Raw genomic sequence first — 27,627 nt, forward strand, 5'->3', positions numbered from 1 at the left:
TTGGAGCAACGTTCCCACTAGCCTCCTGGAAACACTGGCATCAAGCATGCCTAAACGATTGTTTGAAGTCATCAACAAGAATGGTAGAGCTACTCATTACTGAATCCTTTTTTTTTTGACACTTTGTTTCTGTTTTGGGGGGTTTTCGGGTTTTTTTGAGCTATGGTCTTAAACTTTTGATCAGCTGAAAAAATCATGTTTGAGTATAAATGCAGTTTTCAATTAATTCCCCGCTCAAATGTTCTTGTCTCTTGCACTGATTTCTTCTTTTAACATTGTGAAGCTCTACTTAGAACCTTCTTAAGATCCAATAGTGCAAAATGCAAATTCTTGGAATTTTTTGACTGGTCTTAAGATTTTGATCAGGAGTGTATTACACCATGACTTAGCGTCACGATAAAAATTTATTTTCCGGGCAAGTTTTTATTATTTTTTAACGGTATTATGGTATATGGTCTGATATGGTCCACCCCTAACCACAATCAATCTGTGTATTGCATGAAGGTGAGTGTGTCTGTAAATTTGGCTCCAGGTTCAAAACCCTTGAAGTGACCGGTATGAGAAGCAAACAAGTATTGTTTCTGTCTATTTACCATGTACTTCACTATACATCAAGACCTATGTTATGTGTTCCGGCATGCCAAAACTACTGCAATATTCTGCCACAAGCATCAATATCATTCGTAATGCCTGATGTAGTTGTTTTTTCAAAAAAGACAATATTTTACTTGAGCAGAACCATCTTTACAAAAACTTTTTAAGCTATTTTAAAAACAGAAAAGGTATTTTAAACCGTCTTTCTCTTTTGAGTTCCACTGAGTATTTAAAATGGCTAATAATCGGAATCTACACTATTTACCCATTAGTGTCCTCTGAGTTACATTAATCTGGATTAAAACAGCCCATTTGTGTCACCAATGAGGTGATTAGCTGATTGGGCACAACTAACTCCACCTGCTGGCCCTTGAAAGCAACTATCCCAGCAGGTCTTATTTTAGTAATGCTGAGAGTGCAGTATACAGTGTGTAGCCACAACCAGGAATGATTTCAGATGGTAGTCCATGCTTGCCTGTGGCAGCTGGATGTTTGCAGAGCATTACGTAGCCAGCAAGCCAGTGACCTAATTCCACAAATCTGCTGGCCTAAATCATTGGGACTCTTCAAATAAACGAAAGCTTTTCTCAGAGCAGCAGACTATACTGATGCGCAGCACACAGAGGTGTAGATGACGCACAGATATAGTAATGCACGCTGTGATGAGTGGCTGCAAAATCTCCATCACTTGGCATTTACTTTTACAGTCCAGACACTGAAAGTACTGATAATGTAACAGTCTCAGGGATTGGATTCTCACTCTGCTTCAAAATGATTGAAAAATGTATTTTTTAAAACTGGTTTTATTGTTGTGGTAAGAATATGACTACAGTTCCTTATAAAGCTAAAGATGCATCTAAATTACCCTGTCTTGATACATCTCTAGGATCACATTTCTTCTGGTTAACAACTCTGTCATAGCTTGAAAAATGTGTCTGACCTTTTGCACAATCTATCAGTGCTGTCTGCAGTCCCTGCAGATCAGATTACAAATACCCATGTAACCATTTACTCCACTGATTCTAGTCTTACAAGCACAGAATGCAAGTTAATGTGTTTTGCCATGACTTGGACGATGATGAGAGGATAGCAAGTGCAGAGATCAAATTTAGTTTAAATGCACTAAACAAAGAGAAGCAGATGGTTATAACTAAGAAAAGATGAGATTCAGCAAATAACTATCACAATGGCTGTGCAATAGTATTCAAAAAGGAAAGGATGGCATGGGAGTTCAGAGAGATTTAGATTAGTAAGTAAGTGGACTGAACACATCTGTCTGACTGACCTTTCTCGCTGACGCTTTCCATGTCCACGTCGTCACAGCTGGTGTACTCGGGTGTGGAACCGCCCTCCTCTTCTGAGCTGCTGATGGACATCTGTCTCTTGTTGATTCCGCGCTTGCCTTTGTATGACCGAGGAGGGGGCGGCCGCAAAGAATCGGACTGGTCTGAGCTCTGAGAGTCTTTCCTCAACAGGGGGTCCCCACCCTTGTCCCTTGTTGTGCCAGTCTCTGGACGGGAGTTGTTTGAGCCCAGATTGTTAGGCACCAGCCCTCCAGTCTGGGGCCCTGATTTCCCTCCACCTCCTGTAGGTGGTGGTCCACCTCCCATTCCCGCGGTCCTGTCAACAGGAAAGGCTCGGTGGTTCTCAATGAGGCCCTTGCGCTCTCCCTCACCACCACCTCCACCCCTCCTGGCCAGACGGTTTGGAGGTACATGACCTCCCCCACCACCTCCTTCACCTGGTCCCAACCCAACCTCATTGATCGCAAGATCACTGTGCCGTCGCTCGTGCCGTACCTTGGATACCTTTGCATGCATTCGCATCTCCTGCTCCTCTTTTTGTGGTTTTACAGGATACCTTGCCAGGTTGGGGTCACTCCTATAACGATTTTGGAACTCTTCTTCACGGCGCTGCCTCTCCCTCTGTTCCTCATCCTCCGGATGTCTGCGGTGCATCCCTGTATGCCTCAAGTTGTCCTCCCCATCCTCATAATCTTGAGAATTTATCTTCTCCAGTCGCCGTCCTTCTCCGAACCGTCTCTCTCTGTCTCCAGTGCTCACACGCTCATCCAGGGATGACTGAGACTGAAGCTTGCCAGGAGGTCTGCGACCACTGCCCCGTCCCATCCCTCCCCTACCGTTTTGCTCATGAAGGGATACTGGCCTTTTTCTAGATAAGAAGAGACAATACTTGTTGTCGAATCTAAACACACATTTCTAGCAATAACTATTTAGATCCTATTTTACGTTGTCTTTTTATTGCTAAATAAGTTTGCAGTCGATTAATAATTCAGAATCAAAGGAAAATTTACAAGGATAAGAAATGTTATGTGGATGACAACATTAGTTATAATAACTTATTAGTTTTATACAGTGCCTCTCAATAAAACCAAGGACTCTTTACAAAGCTTGTAAATGTCTTATGTTTTGAGGAGCTTCTTAAGAGTTCAGTGATATGACATTGCCATCCTCAGATGAGTTTACAAAGGTAAGCTCAACCCCAAAGCTATGGAGGTTTGTGCAAAGAGCCATTGAATGAGGATCATAGTGCCCTATTTGTGTGGAAGGTCTAACTAACTGGTACTAGGGGCCTAAGGTTGAGGGTTTTGTGGATCAGAAGAAGGTTCTTTTAAATGTTAGTAGCTGAGTTTTGGAAATCCTGGAGTTTCTAAGTGCTTTGTAAAAGTTCCCAATGAAGACTTCATGGCAGTAATCTGAACAGAGGCCTGGACCAATATCTAAAACTTTTGTATGACAAGGTATTACTGAACTTTTTTCCTAGTGCTCTTATTGTTAAAGTGGAAAATGGTGGACATAAGGTATAAAGACAGAAACATATAAAATCCAATTTTTCAATTTGTGACTTACTTTTCTTTTGGTGGTTCACTTTGGGAGCGAGAGCCAGGCATGGTGTCACCAGATTTGGCATGGAGGACTCCGGCAGGCAGCTGTGTCCCGTCCAGCGGCCCTGCGTTTGTGCTGGAGGGCGGAGCTTGCGATCTGGAGCGGAGAAGCTTCCTGTCACGCTGACCCTCACCTCCTGTGGCCGGGTCTTTCAAGGAGGTGCCCAGGCTCCCGGGCCGCACTCCTGACCCCGAAAACCATTCTCCTGATTTGGTGAGAATCTCCTGTTGCTTACGGCACAGGTTGCAAACCCACATTACCTGAAAGGTTGAAAGGAAACACATGTTTTACAGACTCATTTCAGAAGACAGAAATAAATTGTCTTAACATGAGAGAGATATCAGTGGTTTGGTATATACAACATATACTTTGCAAAACATAAATAGCAAAAGAACCATAAAACTTACTAATAAATAGACCATAAAACAATTGAATAGCAGTTTATGGGAGGTGATTTTGCCTGTTTAGTTTTAAAAATGTTTAGCATTCCTCCTTGAACATGCCCCTTTTCCATTCACACCAAACCCAGAAGAGAGGCTGTATCTAAATTGAGCTTTATATAAATTAAAGTGATGTAAAACCAAAATCTGCAAAACATATGAAATTTTTGGGAAAAGTACTGGTCATTTTGCACCTTTATTTTTCATTTTGTACCTGAAAATTAGAAAAAAAAAAGTCACTCTGTGAAATGTGTCATTTTACACCAATCATCAGTTAGTTTGAACCAGTCAGAAGAATATTTTGTACCCGACAACCAATGACTTAAAGCAAACACTGGCATCATTGTTTTACTCAAATTTTGTAATAATTTACTTCTGTGGTTCCACTGAATAATGTCTACTGCAGAACGTTGCTTATTTGAATTCAGTTTCAACTGAGTTCACTTCATTTATGTTATGCCAATGGGCAACATCGTCTCAAGGAACTTTATTAAAAGAAAATGCATACTCAAGTTTTCAATTAAAAATTAGATGTTCAAAACTGCCTTATTGATTGGAAAGGTAGAAAATGCAATCAAACAAACAACACATATACTGATGGGGAAAACACAACACATTAAAAAGCATATGCAAAATATTTTTAGCTGCATTTTTTGCTGGATAATGATGAACTATCCCAAAAAGAGATCTGAATAGCAAAAGGAAATATGCCTTAATATCCAGTTTTCTAGATGTGTACAGGTCAGTGAAATTATATTTGAGATATGAACTTTTTATGACTATTTATTTCCAAAAGGCATAAAAGCCAAAGTCATTTGGCTAAATGCATGAAATAGTTTGTTGTTGAGAATTATAACCTGAAAAAGGAGAAATTACTAGAGGGTTTAAAATAGCTAAGCGGCCAAGTAAACTGAAGGTTAATCTGTTGATAAACAACTCCAGAGAGAGGCTTATTTTAAAAATAAAAACTTAATTCAGAAATAATTCACATTCTATTTTTTTTCAACATTTAACTGAATATCAGTTACATACCTTGAAATTTCTTATTGAAAGTTGTGCTAATTCAGCTATAGCTAGCAAATAAAAAAACTGCTTAATTAAAACTTGTATCACTAATGCATTCTTATAACACAACAAATCTGTATTTATTAATGTATTAAGTCATTTTAGGTCATGCAAAGATAAATATTTGGTTTTGTGACCAAAAGTATTTAGCTCTTTAGGTGTTGGTCTTTTAAGTTTAATGTTGCTGGACAAGAAGGCAATGTTTTTTTACGATGCACAGTAAATAGATGCATAATTTGTTCTCAAAAAATGACACTGGTGCATTCAAATACGATTAAAGGACATAAAGGATATTTCATTCTTCTTCACAAAGCCTCTGCAGACCTCTAATACTTACATGTAGCCATGGCTACTGAATATCACCTCACTTCGACAGCACAAAAACAGGATTTATCTCCCTCCGCATTTATAATCCCTCTGGTTTATTTTGCAGAGAATAAATCCAAAGAAACGAAGAAACACCGATGTCCTATGTGTTCCCCCGGAAAAAACAAAAACAGCTCCTTGGCCTTTAGAAAAATCCAAAAAGCTACTCCTTGACAGCCACTGAGATGCATTTAGCAGTCAGTTTAGCATTTAGCCTTCAGTGTGCCAAACCACATTCATCATGGCCTGATTGAATCCCAGTTGGCGCATGTCCAGACTAATCTAAAGCTAAATCAGCTGCTTGCGCTCCGCACAGCTGTCAGGCTGCCGCCCAGCGTCACACTGCCACCTCTTTCTCCCTCTGACTTTCCTCTTCAGCTGACGGCCAGCAGATTAGAAATGGCCAGTAATCCTTTCATTTTCTCACTATTATTCGGCTCATCATTAACTGAGAATACCCGCTCACAATCCTTAACTTTCCACTGCAATAGAGTCACTGACCTCTAGGGGCTGTCCTCACGAGAGAGCTCTTTTGTCTGCTTTTGTATCAGCTCTGTCTGACTGCCACCGCTGAGACCTGTAGCAGATCATCAACCACTGCTTAAAGAACTCCATCTCAAAGTGTCAAGCCTCTTCTTCCTGGTACTTGATCTATCTTGTCTGCATTGTGCACTTGAGCAGTCTGCTGTGATTAGTTCTCTGTGAGTAACTGTGCACTTCTAAAAGGCAAGTTTCTTTGTTCACAGTGGAAGCTGGTAGGGGTTCTCTGCCACTTTTGCTTAATCCCCTTTTCTCTTGTTTTGTGGGTAGACAGGAAGCTCAGGCTCTGCACTCTTTTGTTACTGTTAAAGATAGAGCTATATGGGGGCGTTTTGTTTGTTGTTTTGGCTTTGGAGACCCTGAAGCTTAGAGCTTCCTTGTGTTTGTTCTTTTTCTCCTGTTTTTTTTTTTTTGCCTTAATAGTAAAGCAAATACTTGGTTTCAATGGGCATCACTTATTTCTGGGGTTGTAACATACACTTTCAGGATTCTCCTCAGTTCCCAGAGTTACTAACAGATATGACACATTTCCTTGAAAGTTCTTTATTTTTGGAGCACAATATGCATTTAATTATATGTTTTTTCCTCAAAACAAATTTTACTGTTAGCATATACTGTATATACAGTAGTATATGTGTGTGTCTGTGTGCGTGGGGGTGGGTGTGTGTGTGTATATGTATAGACATTTTTAAAGGTTATAATTGACATTTTCAGGAGGAAATAACTTGAAAACAAATAGAATAGCTGCTACGTTACCTACCAATCTGTATATGTCATTGGGTTAAACAAAGCATTTTGTGTCATCTGAATAGCACCAGAGCTTGCCTCATCTTCTCTTAAACATGTTTCTCCAACTAATTGATGGAACGAGCTGTTCTTCTGAGTTGTCTCCAAATGTTTATGCAGCAAAGTCAGCTGAGCTTTTAAGACAGATTTCAACATATGGGTACTACACCATCATCAGTGATTAGCTCATCAGGAACTATAAATCCCAATCTTTTTAAGACCAGTTAATGAACTAGACACAGGTAGTAAGCAACATTAACTCCTGCACTCATCAGTGTGGAAGTTGTTACTGAAAAATGAACACTTTGTTGGCTATTTGCAGCATCAGTTTTTGTTTAGTTTTTTTATAAATAAAGAAACAAATCTGTATTTTTGCAAAGGCTTTTTGGTTTTCATTTGAAGTGCTTCAACGGAAAGCTAGGCACCTGCACCTTCATGTTAGAGCTGCTGTTTTATCCTTTTCAAAACACCAGTTCTGCCTTAGAAAGAATACAGTAGTTTATATGTTAGGTCTCTCAGTTAAGATAAGTAGGCTCTCACTCTACGGGGATACACACAGATAGTAGTTTTTAGAATTGCTATCTGGATTAACTATGCTTCTATATTGTTAGAATAGATTACTCTAATATGTAATGGTAAAACTTTGTTTCTTTGAAAAATTCATTTGGACCCAGAATTTCTCATGTACATGTTTTTTGGGGTACAAAAACAGCTATAATATGTCTTGTGGATTAACATAAATTAAATTTTATTTGTACATATGTATCTGCCATAACCTGCAGGACGTCACTGTTTTAGGAGTTTATCTCCACAACTCTGGGCTATTTTTAAAAACTTATTATAAACCATTTATTGGCAAAACGCTTCTAATAGCTTGAGGTTTATAGTTATAGCATGACAAAACCCCTTTTCCCCTTGCTTCCTTTTCTTGACTTTCCTTTTTTCCTTGCAATGTCATTCTGTCTCTTCAGCATACAGGCAGGGTACACCTGTCTGATTTGACAAATGAAGACACCACACATCTGCCATTCAAACGTCTGTGCTAAAAACCAACCCCCTTCCTCTGCCACCCACATGTTTCCTCTGTGCATCTGCTAACCAAATGGTGAAGTCGTGCATCGCTGCAGCAGTTCTGCTTACAGCAGTGAGATGCTTTCATTCAAGCCTCTAAATGAGTATCAGCTTTCCATAAAGGGCAAGAATGGATGGGCGTCATGAGGGTGATAGATCAGTGAGGAAGGGGCAGTCTGCTCTGGGAGTGTGCAGGGAACCCAGCATTCAACACACAACCAGACAGCATGACATATGAGGCAGCGGCAGGCGTAAAGTGCCATCGTTCATGGCTGAGTGATAAATCCTGAATGGTTGGAAGAAAGACGACCGCAAAAAACATAATGCTCCATTTCTCTTAATAAGGCAGTAGATCAACTCTACAAGCAGGAAGCATGGTGAGGGTGGAGATCGGCTGAAAGCACAACAGCACAGCTGTTGAGGCTGTAAATGCACAAATTCTTCATTTCTTTTTCATCGGACGTGGAGACGACTTTTAGCTGTTTTTCACTACTCTCGACACAAATGATGGCCATTTAATGAGAGTCAAAAACATGACATGATAGAGTTTTATCAGCGCATTTTAGGATTTCAAAAATGGTGGCAATAATGGACAAAAGCATGGTAGAGATTTTAGGATGACGCATGCTACCTCGTGAACCACACTGAATTGTGAACAGTGCCAGAATTGTTTTTTTTTTCTTTTGGTCTTTTAGGAATGGATAGTGTATCGACAAAGAGGTAAATCTAAGCTTGACAAATCTCATGGTATATACAGTACAAAAAAAATCTACAGCCTTAATATGCCAAAAATTGAAGGTTCTTTTCTTATTTATATTGTTTCTTATTTTTGAATTGCAGCTAAAAATGCAAATGGGGTAATTAACTATTATCCTTAAACAGATAATAGTTTAAGGAATAACTTTCTTAATCAGAATACTTTCCTGACCTGACACAGAATGATCAACTTAATAATAGCAGAAAAATATTATTTTTCTTACTTTTTCATTCTGGGTGGGTAATTCTAAAACGTGTTTTCAATTTATTTTTTATGAACTCGGGTAGCACAATTACCAGTGCAACATTACATATTAAAATGAAGTTCAAAATAATTCAAATCACTAGCAGACTTAGATTTAGAATAAATTTCTTTCAACTAGGAATTTTGCTTCTGAGCGGGGCATCTCTTAAAATCTAAATGGGGACGTTAGTTTTGATTATCACTATTAAACAGTATGTGCACGGTTTTGAGATAATGCGACAGCAAACGTGTGTGTTTGGAGGGCGGAGGGGGCTACAGAAATAGAAACTTGCAACAGAAGGATGCTAAATGGAGACATAAGTGGACAGGCTCTGTAGGAGTTTTATGGAGGCATCTGAGCTGGATGAGAAGATAGAGCTGGAGTGTGATCAGAGAAGGTTAGTCATCCAGTACTGACAAACATGACTAAGATTATGCAGTACACAGTGCGGTATAGGAAGTGCAGTGTCAGCTTTAAGCAGAAAGTCAGAAACATTTTCTGTGGATGTGTCTGAGTGCATCTTTACTTTTACCACACATAAACTTATTCAAAGCTGACAAGATACTAAAATACGCAAACAAGCCTGAGACACCTAAGGAAGAGCTAAAATGTGACTCAGTAAGAAGTCTGATCATAAATAATAGTTCACATTACACAAATATTTTTGAACAAATCTTTTTACATTGGCACCAAATATGTGTTTAGCACCCAGCATTTGTCTGTCCTCCACTGGGAGGCAGTGCTGCTCCTCTACACGGACATGGCTTGTCAGCAGTTAGTTTCGTTTCTGGGAGCCATCTGGAGCTGACATTAAATACACATAAACAATGAGCCTTTAGCAAGCAACAACACCAACAAAAGCAGGGCAGTTGTTTCACAAAAAGGACTAAGTAACAGACATCAGTTTCCTCACACAGACCAGTTACGGGTTGCTCTAAGAATGAGGTGGCCATAAATATTACACCATTTATAGTCACTGAATTATATACGTTATTTCCTATGGCCCAATGAAAAACAAATTTCCTTTTTTGGGATTATTAAAGTACATCTGCTCTATTATTCTATAATTTTTGCAGTATTTTTGCATACCTTTTGACAAAGGATTTGTCAAATGGTATGCACATTTACACTAATTGTTGCAGTTTTTTTCTTTGTGCATATATATTTCTGTCAAACAGATTTGCTCTTTAGTTGAAATGTACATGACATATTGCAAAAGAGATGGATTTTATTTTCAAGGCCTTTAGCCTTTTTTGCTCACTGCATATCAAATATTGCAGAGAATAACTTAGCAGTAGAAGTAAAAAGCTAACGAAAGCATTATAAGAGCAAGGTGATTCAATAACACAAGGAATATCTTCTGCATTGAAGGATAACAGCACTGAACATGATGGATCACATACTGTGGAAGATTGTGCTGCCACAGGCAGATCTGCCCCTGAAGCAGTATCTCTTTGCACCTATGCAGTTTGCCAAAATTTCAATGAGTCAATAAGTCTGTGAAAAAGTAGTTGTTCCCTTAGAGACTTGTGGGGTTTTTTCTATGCTCAACTGCAGATCAAGAAACAAATTTTATCAGAGAAAGGTCACCTAAGATGATACAAAAAGCTGTTTTTAAATAATTTGATTTATGAAGGAGAAAAGGCAAAATTCCTGTGATAAAGTAATTGCCCCCCTTTTGACAGAGATCTAAATAAAATAAAAAAAACTGCTGCTATGATAGGACAAGACTGAGATGCAAATGTTATTTAAAACTGTTCTGTTTGGTTTTTCTTAAACTCTAGTGAAGGTATCCATTACAGACACACTGAATAGTTTGAAAAGATTTATTAAAATAAGTGTTGGTCTGGCAGGAGTTAGAATTCATTCCCAGTTATTCCAAATGCTTCATGGCATTTGTTGCTGCCAAGAATGGCACAACTAGTTATCAGGTTAGGGGGGGATATTACTTTTCACAAATGTCCAAGTTGGTTTGGATGACTTGATTATTAAATAATAATTTGGTGTATTTGTTATTACTTAGCTTATGTTTGTCTGATAATAAAATCAGTTTGGTATAAAACATGTGTAACCAAAATAAGAGAAAAGGGACAAGAAACTTTGAACAAAAAAATCCTTTTCTACAATAATGAATATATTTTAGAATAAACACAACAATTTGTTTATATTTAGGCTAATTGCAGCCAGAGCAAACAATATTGCATCTTCAAATACTATGTCTTTGCAGTTTGCGTGGAAAAAATACCATCTGTTGAAAGCTGGTGATACTTTTTGCAGAACAAAAGGGAAAAAACAACCTGTCACTCATCAGGTAGAATACATCCTTTTGTCTACTGAGGTCTGCCAGATATTCTTGCAACTATATTTTTTGTTCAAATGACTTGTTTCAAATTATGATGGCATTTTAAATTCGAAATACAATACCAGATGAGTTAAGAACATTGTAGAACACATTTCAAACGCATACGTTGATAAAGTAAAACTCTTAAGCTTGTAAATGAGAACTGTTTTTAGGGGTGAACTTTCTGGTGTTGTGAATTGAGGAGTCTTTGTCTGACTAAGTTGTTGCAGTGAAGGTGAAACACGTCTCTTGACAGATCACACCAGTCAATGGGTGGAGCAAATGGCCTGAGAGACCCATCCACTCTCCATCTCAGTCAACTTATTTCAAACAACTGAAACGATATGTACCGATTGGCCAAAACGCTGACTCTAAACCTTGACCTGAAAGGGACAGTATTTTGTGTTTTCTTTGCACGTATTGTCATTTATAGCACGATCCAGTAACTTTGTTACCTTGAGTTGTTATAAAAACCCAATATTTATCAAATATGACTTGGAAGAAATTTGACTTTGTAGTTTAACATTTTAAAATTGGGCCTTTGTCTCTTTAAGAAACTTGTCCTCCGCCTTCAGGATGTTATCACAACAGCGCTCCTCTATTAACCCTTTAACTTTTACCAGCATTGAATGGAGAAGTAGCTCCTATAATGAGCTTGGGAGACACACAGTTCCACCAGGTGTTTGCTAATTACTTCTGGCTAATCTGAAGGAGCTGAGTGGGGGAAGTCTGCTCTGTGAGACGGAAGATCTGATGCTTGGAAACTGCAGCTTCAAGGAGGAGCTTTGTCCTCTAAGGCAGTGCTTAATCTTCTCAACCATTTTGGACAGCTGAATAGTTGCCACAAGAGATTAAAGAATTTCTTAAACATACATGAAAGAATCAAAGCAACACTTCAGATATGTTTTTGATGAGGGAATAACATTATAGCATGATGTAAAGCTCAAAAAAGTCGATTTTATACAATACTGCCCCTTTAAATACAGAAATACTCACCATCTTTAGAGGCTGAGAAGAGCCCTGCTCTAGAGGTAATATTTGATTTGCTTCCTTTGGCCTGCTAGAGTAGTAATAGTAGTAACAAACTCGATGGATGGCCAAGTTGGACACGTTTCTTAAAGAAAACTAAAAGGAACTAATGAACCTGAACTCAGCCCGTCTCCCCGTGGTAAGGCTGCTCTCGTCTCAAACACAAAGACAGGAAAACGTGCACAGGCATCATTGTGTTTTAAGGAGAAAGCTTTGTGGGGAAAAATTATTTGCTACAGTATATTCATGCTAGTTGCAGTACCAATCACCCAGATCTAATCTTTAAGATCCCCCCCTCTCCCAGCACAGTCATGCCCACAACCATGGGAAGAAGGGTCGGGATTGCTAATAGAGGGTCAGACGCTGAAGACAGCTTGTGTTATTCCTCATGCTTGGTCTGCTTCTTAGTGGAGTTTCAGTGTCTGAACTCATTCGCAGCTATGGTAAACCATATGAACCAAAAGAATTGATCCTAACCCTGCATTTCACCTCTGAAACTGTGAATGAGCACAGACCTGAATGTGGGAGAGGGAACAATATCTGTGACCCATGCAAAAAAATAATCTGTTACCAAACAGTCCTTACCCTGTCCTTCACTATGAGACACTTTGCAAGGGGAGGAGACAAACAATGGACACAGGATTAGTCATGAAGATTTAAAAAAATGCTTTTGATCACATCAGCTGCGGGTTTCCAACCCAAAAAGTTGAAGAAAAGTATGATAGACGCTCTGAGACATAAACTGAACGGACTCCGTCTGCTCAGTGGATTCAATAATCCATCAGTGGATTTATGCAAACACTGGCTTCATTCCAAACTGATAGCTTTCTCTCTTGGGTTTGATAACTTCATCTCTTTTTCTTTCTTTGAGATTGGAAATTACACACCAGGCAAAAGGTTACATGACACAGTTATCCATATTTCCAACAATGTTTCATGACATGTCAACACTTGTGATAGGTCTTAGCTCCAGATCTGAAAGCAGCCAGTGTCTTTTTTTAACCCTTAAAGGGCAAACACATCACATTTGTGGCACAGAGAGAACACAAAAGAGATGCTAACCACTTTGTCCTCCTTTGTGGCATGCAGTCCAGGTAGCAGAGAGAATTAGGAAAAAATGAAAAAAAAAGGATTGGAGAAAAGAGGAAAGGAAGACATGTTTTGATAGCAGAAACGATGCAAGAAGTAAAATGCAGAGGAAGGGAAATATCCACACATGAATGATGTGGATATTGTGAAAGAATAAGTGACAAAAGAAAGAAGGGAGACAGAGGATGTGGTGCAGAACTTGTTAGTTGCATTCTGCAGGATATTTAAACATACTTCATATTTAGTGAGTCTTGAGATGGTGGACACAACTTAATGCAAATGCTGCTGCAGGTACATGCATGAGCCAGCTTGGCATGACATCAGGCTACACCTCCCCTGCAAAAGGAGGAACTCAGCTAATCAAAAGCCACATTCCTCCATGTTCTTTCTTTCTAGCCTTCTAAGTACAAGCTTACTCTTTTAACTGCTTAATATTTATGCACTTATTTATACCACATAAATTTTGTGTGGTACCTCGCTACCTTTTCAAAACCACTACTTAAAATGTGTAAAAATAGAAACCTTGAAATAAATTCCTTCATTTTGTTGTAGGATAATTTCACACAGGGAAATGTAGAAGAAAATCTAACTTTACTTTGACTTGTTAATTACTGGGAACACGTAAACAAACGTCCACTGGTATCACTAACAAATTTGAATATTTTAAGAATTTTAAAACACACTTTGTTGAGTAGACATGAGCATTAAATTAGTTATCAATTGCTTTCTACTGTTGTGCCGAATTAATATGACATGATATTCAGGGCTGTTCCTGATTATCATCATAAATAATTGAACGGCAAGAAGGAAATAGGTTTTCTGCTTAACTTTCTTATATCTAAAGAAATTGTTATAATGTTAAAACAATTGGAACTGTGATAAAGAAGGCTGAACAAGGAACCACTTATTTTTCTGCCACAAACAGCTAGTAAAAGAGATAAAGAAAATATCCAACGCTTACTGTAAGCTGAAGCAAAAATTAAAATCCTAGTTCTACAAAGTTATAATAATAACCAGTTGACGGTGTATTCATGACAGCTGGCTGTTTTAAGATGTAAACCAAGAACAGTAACTTGACTGATCACCCTTACATATTGGATGGTCCTCCACAAATAAAATATTCCCACTGCAACATTTAATTGTGCCTATGTAAGTTTTCATCATTCAGGGATTCTGGTAGTATTCAAAAGTTTCATTCTAATGTATTGTTTTTATTAGGTTTTAATGCAGTGTGCAATGTTTTCCTTAATTTATTGTTCTAGTGTTTATCATGAATTAATTAACAAACAATAATAAGAAAGAACTGTGAAAACAGCCTTTTAAAGTAAGATTTTACTAAAAAAAAAAAAAAAACAAGCCTTGAGCTAATAAAACAAGACAAAAATTTTTCAGCATATTAGGCAAAGCACAAATTTTACCAAATTAAGTGATGGTATTCAGGTGATTCAATTATTGGACTGGGAGCGCAAAAAAACATTTGTTCTGTGATTTACAATTCACTGTGAGGGCAGTCTGATTTCACTTTGATTCATTGTAGTCAATGATCATGTTAGTCTTTTCACTTCCACATTTTAACATGTCTTGCATTTAAAGAGAGATGAATGAATTCACCAGCAGGGAAACTATATTTATCCAATAATCTGAGTGATATTTTCAGACCTGGGTATATGTGTTCCCAGTGTGATTCTAGTCCCAGCCGGGATGAGTGGACACTGAACAGATTGGCCACCAGCATGCTGAGGATGATGGGCTGAGATTCAGGTAAAGTAAGCAGAAGGAGTGTTCTCTCTTAAATTGGAGGGGAGCCCAGAGAAGGCTTAGATGGAGGAGGGTTGGGTCCTAAAATAGCACAAAAATGTTTGGTTATGGGTTGGAAATCACACTGTTCCAATCTGGAGCAACCTTACCATTATTTTATTATTTATAGCTAGGGGTTTTGCTTCTTAAATCTTTTCAAATATGACTGTTGCTAGTCAGAGTATTCATGTGTTGTGTTCATTAGTTATCTAATTAAATCCAGAAGATTATTAACAGATTTTAGCTAAGTAGAGACGGTGTAACTTTGAAGTTTTCACTTTAAAAGATGAGCTTTCTCAGAGCATTTTCTTCCACTGTTTTATCACAACTCCTAAAGTCACATATTAGTGTAAAATTCAGTCTTTGTAAAGCAAAACCTATATGTGCACCAATCACAAATTTTATATCATGAATTTAGACATGCAAGGGATTAAAATATAGCTCTAACAGGGAAACATAGCAGACCTGTAGCTAGATAAAGAGGCTTATTTTAGGTTCAGCTATAAGAAATTCTACATCCGAAAGCTTTGCGACAGGCTACACACTAAAACAAAAAGTGAAACTAAGAGTATTCAAGTTAAGATGGCATATACATGCTTGCTAATGCGTTAGCAGTAGTCGTAGATAGATGGATATGACATCGCCAAAGTTTATGAGGGGCCGTTTAGGACAAAATTTACGTTTTGTCTCTCACACACTACCAAAAACTCTCGCATACTCCAAAAAAATAGCCACGCACACTCCAAAAAATTACGTTTTGTCTCTCACACACTACCAAAAACTCTCGCATACTCAAAAAAATTACGTTTTGTCTCTCACACACTACCAAAAACTCTCGCATACTCAAAAAAATAGCCACGCACACTCAAAAATTACTCACGCACATTCAAAAAATACTCAAATTGCGTATACACACACTACTAAAATGTCACACACACATTCACAAACGTTAACTTTCTCGCTCACATACACTACTACCAGCTCGCACACACACAGACGTTTATCTCTCACATACACAAGACTAAAGTTGAACACACACACAGTACTAAGACTCGTTTTATGAATGTGTGAGAGCGAGACTCTTTTTGAATGTGTGAGAGCGAGACTCTTTTTGAATGTGTGAGAGTTGTCACGGAAGAGGCGGGGCATAATTTTTGGATCAAACTGCGCATGCGTAGATCCTAAACTATAAGTTTCGATTGTTGACTCACTGTATGTTCTATTACTTAGTATATTTGTGCTTTTAAATATATATAGAACGTTTAACTTTCTTGTAGATTAAATGTGCTATAGAAATAAATGAATCTGATTGATTGATTAAAAATAGCAAAATTGCTGTAGTACAATCTGTCCACTGGGTGCCAGTATTACAGGAATTATTAACCGGCGCCAACTAGTGCCGAAGAAGAAAGAGTTTGCTATACCGAACATGGCTAACTCTAATTGTTTAAAATGGCAGCTGCCTGACCAATTCTCTCTCGTTTCGAATTAGAGTATGCCCCGCCTCTTCCGTGACAACTCTCACACATTCAAAAAGAGTCTCGCTCTCACACATACATAAAACGAGTCTTAGTACTGTGTGTGTGTTCAACTTTAGTCTTGGGTATGTGAGAGATAAACGTCTGTGTGTGTGCGAGCTGTTAGCAGTGTATGTGAGCGAGAAAGTTAACGTTTGTGTGTATGTGCGCGAGCTGGTAGTAGTGTATGTGAGCGAGAAAGTTAACGTTTGTGAATGTGTGTTTGACATTTTAGTAGTGTGTGTATACGCAATTTGAGTATTTTTTGAATGTGCGTGAGTAATTTTTGAGTGTGCGAGAGTTTTTGGTAGTGTGTGAGAGACAAAACGTAATTTTTTTGAGTATGCGAGAGTTTTTGGTAGTGTGTGAGAGACAAAACGTAATTTTTTGGAGTGTGCGTGGCTATTTTTTTGAGTATGCGAGAGTTTTTGGTAGTGTGTGAGAGACAAAACGTAATTTTTTTGAGTATGCGAGAGTTTTTGGTAGTGTGTGAGACAAAACGTAATTTTTTGGAGTGTGCGTGGCAATTTCTTTGGAGTATGCGAGACCTTTTGGTAGTGTGTGAGAGACAAAACGTAAATTTTGTCCTAAACGGCCCCTCATCACCTCTGGTTAGGCACTCAAGAAAACAACTATTTCACTGTTTCAAAAGATTATTCAGCTCCAGTAAATAATCTCAATTGACAAGATTGGTCAAACGATGCCATTTGTGAAAACAGTGAGTTGTAAATTGTGTAGAGTAGTCCAGTTTAGTTTCAGTGTTGTTGCACTTTTTAAGCTTGACCTCATTTAAGGTGGTCTGGATGTAATATTACAAACTGAAATTAGGTGCTTCAATTTATTTGTTTATTGCCAACAGAATAAAGCTTCTAAAAATCACAAACAGTGATGTAACGAATCTGAAATCAGTGAAGAATCTATTAATTCAAGATTGACTTGTCCTCAGTAGGTCAGATTTCCAATCTTTGTTTCACCAAAAATATTTTTGTTTACAGCTAAAATTTATAGGATAATGTCACAAGTGTGCTGAAAAAGAGGCTATAAGCATGTACCAAAACTGAGAACTGAATGCATGCCCAGAGAAAGATAACGGATTAAGATAATCATTGTCTAATCAGGAGAAATATTAGTAGGTTTGTATTATCAACATAATCATTATTTTCATCCCTGAAAGTCCATTGTTTTAAATTATGTGTTCCACTGTCTGTTTATATCTCTGCCCATTTAAACTAGTCTGCAGACATCAACAGACACAGTGTCTCAGTTTTTATGGTAACAATAATATTCTGAAGAGATAAGAGTTGAGTGAAATGCAGCCTGAAGCTAGCTACCCTTGTTCTTTTCTGTGCTGTCCTGGAGATGTGGCTTGAGAAAAGCAACACAATCAAAGGCTGACATGCTTACTTTGACAAATACAGTACCATCACAACACAAAAGCCAAAACTAGTGTGCTTTCATGTTCAAGTGTGCAAAGGTGCTTCAGTTCATAATCATTCCACAACACTAAAACCCTCATTTTCATTTGAAAAGAAAGCTTTGAAAGGCCTATGTCGGGAGTAAAGCCATTCTTTTGGGACATTTTGGTTTCTTCAAAGTGTGCAAGGAAGCAAGAGGAAAAAGCATACAAACACAGCACAGAAGCAGAAGAACTAGCTATTATATTATCTACAGCAGGGATGAGGTGAGTGTGTAAAGAAGTAAAGAGGAGGAATTTAGAGTTAAGGATTCTTACATTGTTGGAGCGCAAAGATACCCGCCCCCCACAGCGAGCGCAGAATTTGGTCTGGCAGTATGAGCAGAGATGACCACAGCCATCAGCGAACTTGGTCTTGCGGCAAATGCCACAGGTGGGAGCGTCGTCCTTCTGCTGCGTCTGCTGACGTCGCGTCTCGACCCCGATGCGACGCACTTCCTGTTTGTAGCTTTCAAACTGCTGGTGCAGTGTCCTGTAAGAGAGGTTAGAAAATCTAGTATAAGACATTGGTGTCTTTAACACATGATCAACAAGTTTTCCCTTATTACCCTTAAACAAACTCCCACATGAGGCAGAAGAATGTAAAAAACAATATTAAATAAATGAAGCTCCTTATAAAACTGCTTACGTTTTCAAATTTTGCTGCTTTGCAACCTCAAACTTTCATGTATTTTATGGACAACAACTTAGCAAGAAAAGGAGGCATGCTTTTTTTCTTTTCTTTTAATGTGAACAAAAGACCAAATTAAGTTGCAGTACCCTTAAAATGTATCCCAAATAGATGGTAGAAGGTAAAGGTAATTTTATTTATATTGCACATTTTCAGCAACAAGGCAGTACGAAGTGCTTTGCAGGAATTAAAAGGAAATACAAACAAAATAACAAACCAAAAGAAGAAAAAGGATCTTGATCTAAAGTATGTAAACTAGGTGCTCCTGTTCAGGGTTGCTAAGTGTCCTCTGGTCTAATTCCATTTCTCGATTGGAAGAACAGGAGTCTAAAAAGTACTGTAGTCTAATAATGTTGATCTAAAATATATAAACTAGAGACTCCTATTGAGGGTTGGTAGACAAGTGTAAGTATCCTCTGGTCTAATTCCTTTTCAGGGTTGGGAAATAGGAGTCTAAAACGTAGTTGCTAAGGTAGTTTTTCTGGATTCTACGTTTGTTCTAATGATGGTACTTGGAAAACTTGGTATGTTCTTAAGTGGTTCTTGGTATAAAACGTTTTAGAACATTTTGGTCTAGCAAATTAGATTCCAGGTAAATACATTGAAATCTGAAGTTGAAAAGTCATAAAATCTGAAAAAGTTAAAGGGACATAAATGTTTTACAAGGTACTGTAAATTATAGCAACAGAGAACAATGTTACCGGCAATCAGAGCTGCACTTGAAAGGGTTGTTTAAAAAAGAAATTTTATTCTCATTAAAGAAAACTTGGTGCTTCTCTGTTGCTCTCAGTCTTTCATCCCGCTTCCTGGCTGTGATGGAAATGACCTGTGAGGGTCATTTCCCTCACCCAAATCAGGATAAGCAAAAAACCCCACGCTGCTGTTTTAACTATCAAAGAATAGTGCATTAGTGTGGGAAGCCTCACACACAGGGATGCAGACATGCTCTTTAACCACTGTGCCAGAGGAGTAAAAACCTCTTCATTCACAAATTTGCTGCCAGTTTGTCCATCACCTGTTGAATCTACATTCTCCTATTGTACTGATATACTTCTGTCAATATACTCTAACACAACTAGTTATTTAAAGCTTGTGATCCTGAGAAGTTCCAATAGTTACCTGGGTTTATTGAAAGCAGACATGTCGTTGAAGATACGACCTTCAGCTGCTGGGTGGAAAATTGACTGAAAACGTAACTCCTCATGCGATGAAAGAAGGTTCTTTTTGTAGAGATAATTTAACAAATAAGGATCTTCCACCATGACCCATCCACATCCAAGTAGCGATGCTCTCAGATTAAGGTGTAAAAGCAAATAAATAAATAAAAATCCGTATTTCTCAGTCTGCACTCAGGAATGTTGTCCACATAAAACCTCAACGCAATTCAAAAAGCGATTCAAACTCCATGAATTAAAAAAAAATTATTTATGTAATGTTGTTAGCTCATGGTCTGAGTCTGTTCAGCTGTCTGTAGCTTTAAGTGTTGCAGTAACAGACAGCCTCCATGCTCAGTTGGAACAGGGAGGTGACTGGCAGTCTGGGACTCGTCACAGCCAATCAGCTGGTATGTGGAAAAGGCTGGGACAGTCCGCCTGTGATGTGAAATGTCCAATGAATACTTGAGACATAAGAGTCACCATAAAGTGATTTTATCCTTCAGGATATCTGAGGTCAGGTTCTATCAAAAACAGTTCAGTCACATCACATAATGCTTGTGGTGTCTTTCCTTTTGTGTAAACACAGATTACGGTTCCAGAGGCTGAAGCTTCCAGCCAGCAGGAGGGAAACAAGAAGATATACAAACACTATTTTAAGAACCTTTCAGCTATTGTCATATTTGCAATGGAGAGTTACTTGTCAATGAAAACAACAGTTGACCAGAGGACTTCACAGTTACAACAACAATAATACAGTCTATTGGCATAAAGCTGGACATCTTTTAGGCAGAAGGAGTTTTCCTGTGTGAAAAAATATAATGTATCTTTCCAGTCAGAGCAACTGACTGGTGTAAGTCAGGCCATGTAAACAGCAAGGCTTACTTGTCTATTAATTTGTCACTCATATTAGCAATACATTTAATATTTTGTTCCCCATCGTTTCACAGGGCTGCAGCATGGTGGTTTGGTTTTGACTGATTAAAACGTTTTCTTGTCATTGTTTCTGCAGAGTTTTTCCCCAAGACTCTGTGTTTCCACATTTACTTTCCTCAGTGCCTCAGCTCTCCCTCAGCTGTTCATCAGTCTGTAATTAGACTTATCTGTACAGGATTACAGTAATCAACCTCCCTTACATAAATATACCTCAGTTCAGTCAGTCCCTTGTCAGGCCCTTATGTTAAGCAACATCATTTTATCCTGCCTTGCTTCCCGTATGATTTCTTTACCTGCCATTCCTGTGCTCCAGTGGTTTGCAAGGTTTTCAGTTTTTCTTCCTTAGATCAACATTTAGAGTGATTGTACCTCTTCTTGTCAGCATATGGTTGCACAACAACCATCAATCATGACAACCACTATGAAGGTATCCTGTGGTATTTAAAGGAGGGTATTATGTATTTTCCAGGCACATAGTGTCATTTTATACCACATTGAGGTAACTGTGTTACCGTCACTTGTTATGAAGCTAAAAGAAATTTGTCTTTGCATCATAAATGCCTCTGATGCCTTGAAATTCTCTTTCTTTGACACTCACCATTCAGCACATCATTACAACTCATCATACTCCGTCATTATGCCGTTTACAACCATTCTAAGGAGCGTTGTATTTTGTTGGATAAGCTCACCAGACTTGCAGTTCCACAAAGTGTTTGCTAATTGTTGTTGCCACTAGTCTGGTGGGGCTAAGTGGAAGTGTCGGGAGGAGAGAGGTGGTGCGAAAGCTCAACTGGGGACTCGAGCTCCAAGGAGAAACTTTGGGCAAATAGGCGCCAGTTAGGCACCCCGAATGGCGGCCAGATCTAAGTATTCCTCAAACATGTATGAAATAATCAAAGCACCACTCCAGGTTTGTTTTTGATGAGGGAATAACATTTTAACATGATGTAAAGCTCAGAAAAGTTGATGATTTTGCATAATGCCAACTCTTACATCACAACATTCCTGTTGTTTAAAGTCTGTTTATTGAGATGGCAGGAAAAATAACGAGAGTGATTGGAGTTTTTTCAACTGTATGGAGAAGAGAGTAGTACCACATCCTCCATAACAAAACCATGACCTAAAACAAATCAGTATATCCACCAAGGACTGGTTCTAAACAGAATCAAAGCCCACAGCTTGATCTCATCGGGATGACCTGGATTGATTTGAAATCTGGACATGTAAGAAATTCCTCAAACATGTTACTGAAAGTAAAGGGTCACATTGCTTAAAATAACTGACTGACATATGTTTTTTTAATATAAACCAGAATTATTGGTCTTGTAAAAGCCTTGAAGTTACTTTTACTGTGGACAATGGGTGAATGAGTAAATTGAATAGATTGTAATTACTGTATAAATTCCTTTAAATATCTTTAAAGGAAGGAGAAAAAATAAGCAAATAAAAATTCTAAATCGACAAAATTGTAATGAAGAGCAACTGCCTTGTTGCTATCTTAAACATGTTAATAGATTTACTGTACTTTAATATAACCATATTATAGGATTATATTCTAAGATCAAATAAACCATAGGCAGTATAACTTCAAACTGCCACCCTGTTTTTCCCAAAAGATGCTTCAGACAGGCTCTAATTTAACTCATGGATGATTAGTGCGGATTGGAAAAACCCGCAGCTGTACCTTGGAATGAAAAACAACATGACACTGACAGAGCAGGAACGTCATACACCTGACCTCTGACCCCCCGAGAACAGATGTATCCTGCCAATGGGAGGCCAGGGGGCTGAGCCAGTTCCGGGCGCCATGGGAACAGCTGTCAGAAACACAGGGTGCATGGTCGGTTATCATGGCAACGCAGTGGCGTCAGGCACCACATGTCGGTGGGTGTTAGTGTGCCATATTTTCTGGCATTTCCACATATTCAGCAGAGATGCAGTGTTAAGGAGGCACAAGGCGGCTTGGGTATTAAAAATAAATCTGCAGTCCGCCTGGACAGTACATGCTCTTCCCTAGTACATTTCAGTTTTTTTTTTGTTTGTTTTTTTGTAGCAGCAGCTCACACAGACACACTTTAGCAAGAAAAGTGGTCAAAAAGAAATCCAAGCAGCACACTTTGTAAGTAATATACTTTCTCCAAGTCGTGACATCTAGATGTCTACCACTCAAAATTTAGATTCACCAAACAGGTACAATCAATGTGGACAACAGTCTGATTAACACAGCTTTTTGTTTGGAACCAAAGCAGTTCAGTTGTGTAGTAAAATTCAGAAAAACAGATGACGCGGTGCTCTGATTTTTTAACTAAATTCAGCCGTGGAGGTGAAACTTTATCTAATGGCTTTTTTAGGCATGAGTGTCTTTTGGAGAATGCCTCGCACGTGGGGTTTGATGGTGTTGACTCACAGACATTTGAGCTAGTCCTTCTCGAGTCATGACTTCATTGTTGCTCAGTTCTGTAACAAAGATGTCCCATCAGGTAAGGACAAGCTTTTGGTGTTCACTCAGCTGGGTGTTTATTGATTACATGCCTGAGCCATCTGCCGCCCCTGGGGTCAGACGCAGTGCCTAGAAGCACAGGAAGTGACAGCATGCTATAGTGTTTTAGTGACGTCATGAGAAACATCAATCCCTCCTTGATGATCTCCAATTTAATACCTGATTAAATATATAACAATATTTTTTATGATAATTTCAGTTAAAGGGAGAAAAACCAAACAAATCTTTCCTAAAACTACAGTAATTTAAAATGGTAGAAATAGTTTTTCTTTGAGCATGCTCAGACTGCCTATTAGTTTAATCCGTATTTATGCCAAATAATTAAAGATGCCATTGATCGGACAGGATGTGGGCATTATGATGGAGACCTACATAGAAATCAGAATGCTGAAATTGAGTCAAATGATGCTTTGGTTTTCTATGAGTTTAAGGGTGGGAGCAGTCTGTTTTGTTTTTTGATGCTAGCACTTTTCTCTCCTACACTGCACTTTTCTCTCTCAGTATTACTCATTTTTCAGTTGAATGCCACATATTTATCTCACAGACTAGAAATAAAAGTTGTCTTGTTGAAAACAACGTGTGAAAACAATGACTTGGCAAATGCATGCTGTTATTAAAGTGAAATGTAATATCCGTGTGCAACTTTGCTCTGGTTGTGCAGTGTGTGTTGCCTGTGGGAGGAAGCTAAACAGATGTAGAGAACCCACACACTAGATTGACTAATACCGCTACAGATCAGATGCACAAAGCGCTGCCCCACAGTGATGAAGGAGAACGTGAGCGCAAATCTAGTGTTGGCATGTGGCTGCAGTCTGAGGGGTGTGAAGTCAATAATGGACCAGTAGGGACATGGAGCCAGATGTTGGTTAGCCCAGCTGTGTCCCTGTTAACACCGGTGTGTACGGAGCTGCACACCCACACATTCATGCAAGCAAGCAACAGTAGAGTGACCTAAACTTTTTCGTGTGTGTGTGTTTGTCCGACGAGACATCAAGCACTATTAAGCCCGACAGGCTGAAATACTGCCTCCCTCTTACGTCCTTGCCCTCTCTTGTTCTCGCCATCGTTTCCACCCCTGTCCCAACTGACTTCACCAGTCACTGGTGTTGAGTTGTTAATTAGCACCACTAATAATACACTGCCAAACGATGGGGAGGGGAGGCAGCTTGTGTGGCAGTACTATTTCTGTCTGATCAGCTGATTTTCACCGATGCCCCGCAGAAGATTCTCTGTCAGAAGAGAAAACGTTCCAACACAACCAGTCTGGGAGTTTCACACTGGTGGTGTCTGATTGTGATTGTGGTAAGACACAAATAACGAGCTTTCTGCACATGACATAATACTTTTTAAACACAATGGTGTTTAAAATTTGAAAATGATATTGCGCAACATATCTATCAAAAAGTGGTGTGCAGAAAGCCTTCTAAATCATTTTCACATGGATTGTATGAAGAAATCTTTGCAATCAAACGGTCGGGTATTCATAAATCTTTTGACTCGAAACTATCATCATTTACATACCGCATCCCAAAAATACTTTTATTCTAGAGTCCTATTGTATCTGTTGCTAAATATAATGACAACGTGCCAAGGTGGCAACACTGGTCTTCAAACCTGACAGGTTGATTTCTAACAACACAATGAATAAAGGGAGAGTCTATAAAGCTTTCTGACATAAATAGATGTTTGATCAAGTCTTTATTCAAGCTTCAAAATCAGTAAAAATGCCTTAAAATGTTGCAAGCTACATGAAGTCATAATATAAACATAATTCACAGTATTTTTAAAGAAAAGTTAATAGTATTGAAAAATGGATATGAGCCAAACCCAGTAAGGTTACCAACATAATTTCTATTTACTAAATACTGGGGATTTCTGTCCATTTGACAGAACTGGGGTAACAGAGTCAGATTTTTAGGCTGCCTTCAAAGTTTTTTTAATGTCCAGATTACTTTTATTTAATCTAAGAAAGCAATAGATAAAGTTTCTGATAGTGTCTCAAGATGCAGAGGTAAACCTAGATATAATGTCTTCACATCTGCTCTATATTTAGAAGCTGCTGCTGATGTGTTATTAAGAAGGTTAAAAAAAGATGCAAATTGTCTAACGCATGCAATCCAGAACACTGACTGTATTAAAAACTCATAAACACCATCGGGTATGGAGTTCTGCGGGCAGGAAGCTGGGTTTAGCAAATACCAGTCAAGAAAGAAACTGAACTTTTCAAGGAGTGCAGAGAACAGAACAAGTTTTCTGGATCAATACCCTGAACACTCTGGGAGACGCAAGAGTGAATGATGAAGAAAAGAATGTCTCCACCTGTGATGAAGCCAGATACCAAAAAAGACAAGACAAGTCGACACATGCTGGATGACGGCAAGAAGAAGAGGGGTAAGCTCCAGGAGGGAGGCAGAGCGATAAAAAGGTATATGAAAGAGAAGAGAAAGCACAGAGATCAGAAAGAGGGAAGGGAGAGGTAACAGACTAATTCCCATAAGTCTTTCTGTCTGACAAACTGCTGTCTGCAGGGAGAAGGTGAAAGAATAAGAAGAAAGCAAAGGATGAAATAAAGGAGCAGTGTCGGAAACGAGCGTGGGCCAGAGAGCAGCAGAGGAGAGAAGCCGATGCATCCGGAGCCTCTCTAAAAATACCACTGAAAGAGAGGAGTGGATGATGGAAAGAGGCTGGAGAGGCAGGAGGATGGAAACAAGGAGAAAAAGCAGATCCATCCTTTCAGGAAACTGACTTCATGAAAGCAGGAGTGTTAAGAGTTTTACCAGAAATTAAAACGTAAACCTGAGTACACTGTGAGACAGGAGAAAAAACCTTTTCAACTGCTGCAAAGAAGTAATGAGCTAAGAAAAAAAAATAGTGGATGAATGCTTAAGCAAATGCACATCTTCTTGGGGTTTGTTGTTTGCCTACTGAAACATTCTCCATGACAACTTGATCATATTTGTCTTTCTTCACTGTCAGGAGGCTATAAAACGGTACATCCCAGTGCTTGCAGAAAGACAGCACCCAGATGGACAGTGTGAATTTATCTGTAGGGCAGCCATTTCTCAAACAATCTGGTCCATCCCTGGTGAATGGAAAGGCTTTGTTTCCCAGATGTCCTTTCATCCAGCATCCAGTCTGAACACTCACACCTCCTCAGACTGAAGGCATCATGCAGACTCACTGGTTCAGTGCTCATCTTAAAGGGATGGAAGAATCTAATTTTGGAATCTGCATATTTATTTTACTGAAAAGAATCTGGATTTTACATTTTAATAATTCGCTTTTCTTACCTGTACAAATCCAGTCATGTATCTATCAAATGCAAAAGGGCTTTGAAACTTTTCACATTGGGTTATGTTACAACCACACATTAAAACAATTTATTGTAACCCTGTTCACAAGTCTTTCAAAGCCTCTAATAGGGTTTCTCAAAGGATTGTCCTGTATTTGTCTCCATGCATTTACTCATCAGTTCTTAGCATCTACCTGTCTCCAGCGCTTTGTAAGACCAAGCATTAAGGCACCCCAAACGGTTGCCATTGGAGATTCAAGGATCCCTCAAACATGCATGAAAGAATCATAGCAGCACTTCAGGTATGTTTTTGATGAGGGAATGACATGTAATATGGTGTAATGCTAAGAAAAGGTCAATTTTACATAAAAACTACTGCAGTATTGCTAAAGTTCCTGTCAAAGACCGTGACAATAACTAAGGTGTTTATCTTTTGGGGATTGGGATCTCCAGTAAAAATGAAGAGATCCTGTTTATAGAGCATAGATGCATGATGACGGAGATTTTCACTCAAAGTCGTTGACTGCAGCAGCCGCTCCCTCAGACGGTGCTTGGCTGTTGATAACACATTTATTGATGTTGTGAAGCATATATGGAGCGAAGTGCTTTTTTGGCATGAGCCCTTCAGCATATGAGTGTATCTCTTTTTTTCTGCTCCTCTTGCATTAATGTTACCTTTACTCTCCATTTATATCCCGTCTTACCCTCTTTCCATTTTATTCCCTTTCCTTGATAACTTGTTCTTTCTCGTCAGTTGATCTATTTTCCATGCTTCTGTCTGGTTGTTTTTCTGCTTAGAGTAAGAAGCACTGAAATATAGAAATCTATTGTATATATTGTAACAATAACCTATAAAGTCTATAACCTCCAACCTTCTCTGCTGAGAAATCTAAATATCCACAAAGAAATATGAGGTGTTCAAAGTTGTAGGGATGTTCTGTAAATTAAATGATGCCACCCTATATTAATTTATTTTAATTCCAGGTTGTGTGGTAATGAAACATAAAAAATGCCAGTGGGGATAATTACTTTCACAAGGCTCTGTAATATGTAATAGTT

At 38.6% G+C, this 27,627-nt stretch overlaps 1 protein-coding gene across 20 annotated transcripts in view; it reads right to left on the reverse strand.

Annotated features, from left to right (window-relative positions):
- Window positions 1–27,627, reverse strand: part of rims1b (regulating synaptic membrane exocytosis 1b) — a 72,661-nt gene that overhangs the window by 35,816 nt on the left and 9,218 nt on the right. For 16 of the 20 annotated variants that reach the window (XM_028017890.1, XM_028017870.1, XM_028017876.1 and 13 more), the window contains exons 2-6: window positions 18,275–18,488; window positions 13,202–13,213; window positions 12,725–12,745; window positions 3,465–3,760; window positions 1,880–2,766 (exon numbers count right to left, since the gene is read on the reverse strand). In XM_028017890.1, the coding sequence (XP_027873691.1) occupies window positions 1,880–2,766; window positions 3,465–3,760; window positions 12,725–12,745; window positions 13,202–13,213; window positions 18,275–18,488 (1,430 nt within the window). Of the gene's footprint in view, window positions 1–1,879; window positions 2,767–3,464; window positions 3,761–12,724; window positions 12,746–13,201; window positions 13,214–18,274; window positions 18,489–19,805; window positions 20,148–27,627 lie in introns of those variants that run through there. The other 4 variants (XM_028017873.1, XM_028017871.1, XM_028017872.1 and 1 more) reach the window with 4 other exon arrangements.

The sequence above is a fragment of the Xiphophorus couchianus genome, chromosome 5 (assembly GCF_001444195.1).
Source record: "Xiphophorus couchianus chromosome 5, X_couchianus-1.0, whole genome shotgun sequence".
NCBI lineage: Eukaryota > Metazoa > Chordata > Actinopteri > Cyprinodontiformes > Poeciliidae > Xiphophorus > Xiphophorus couchianus.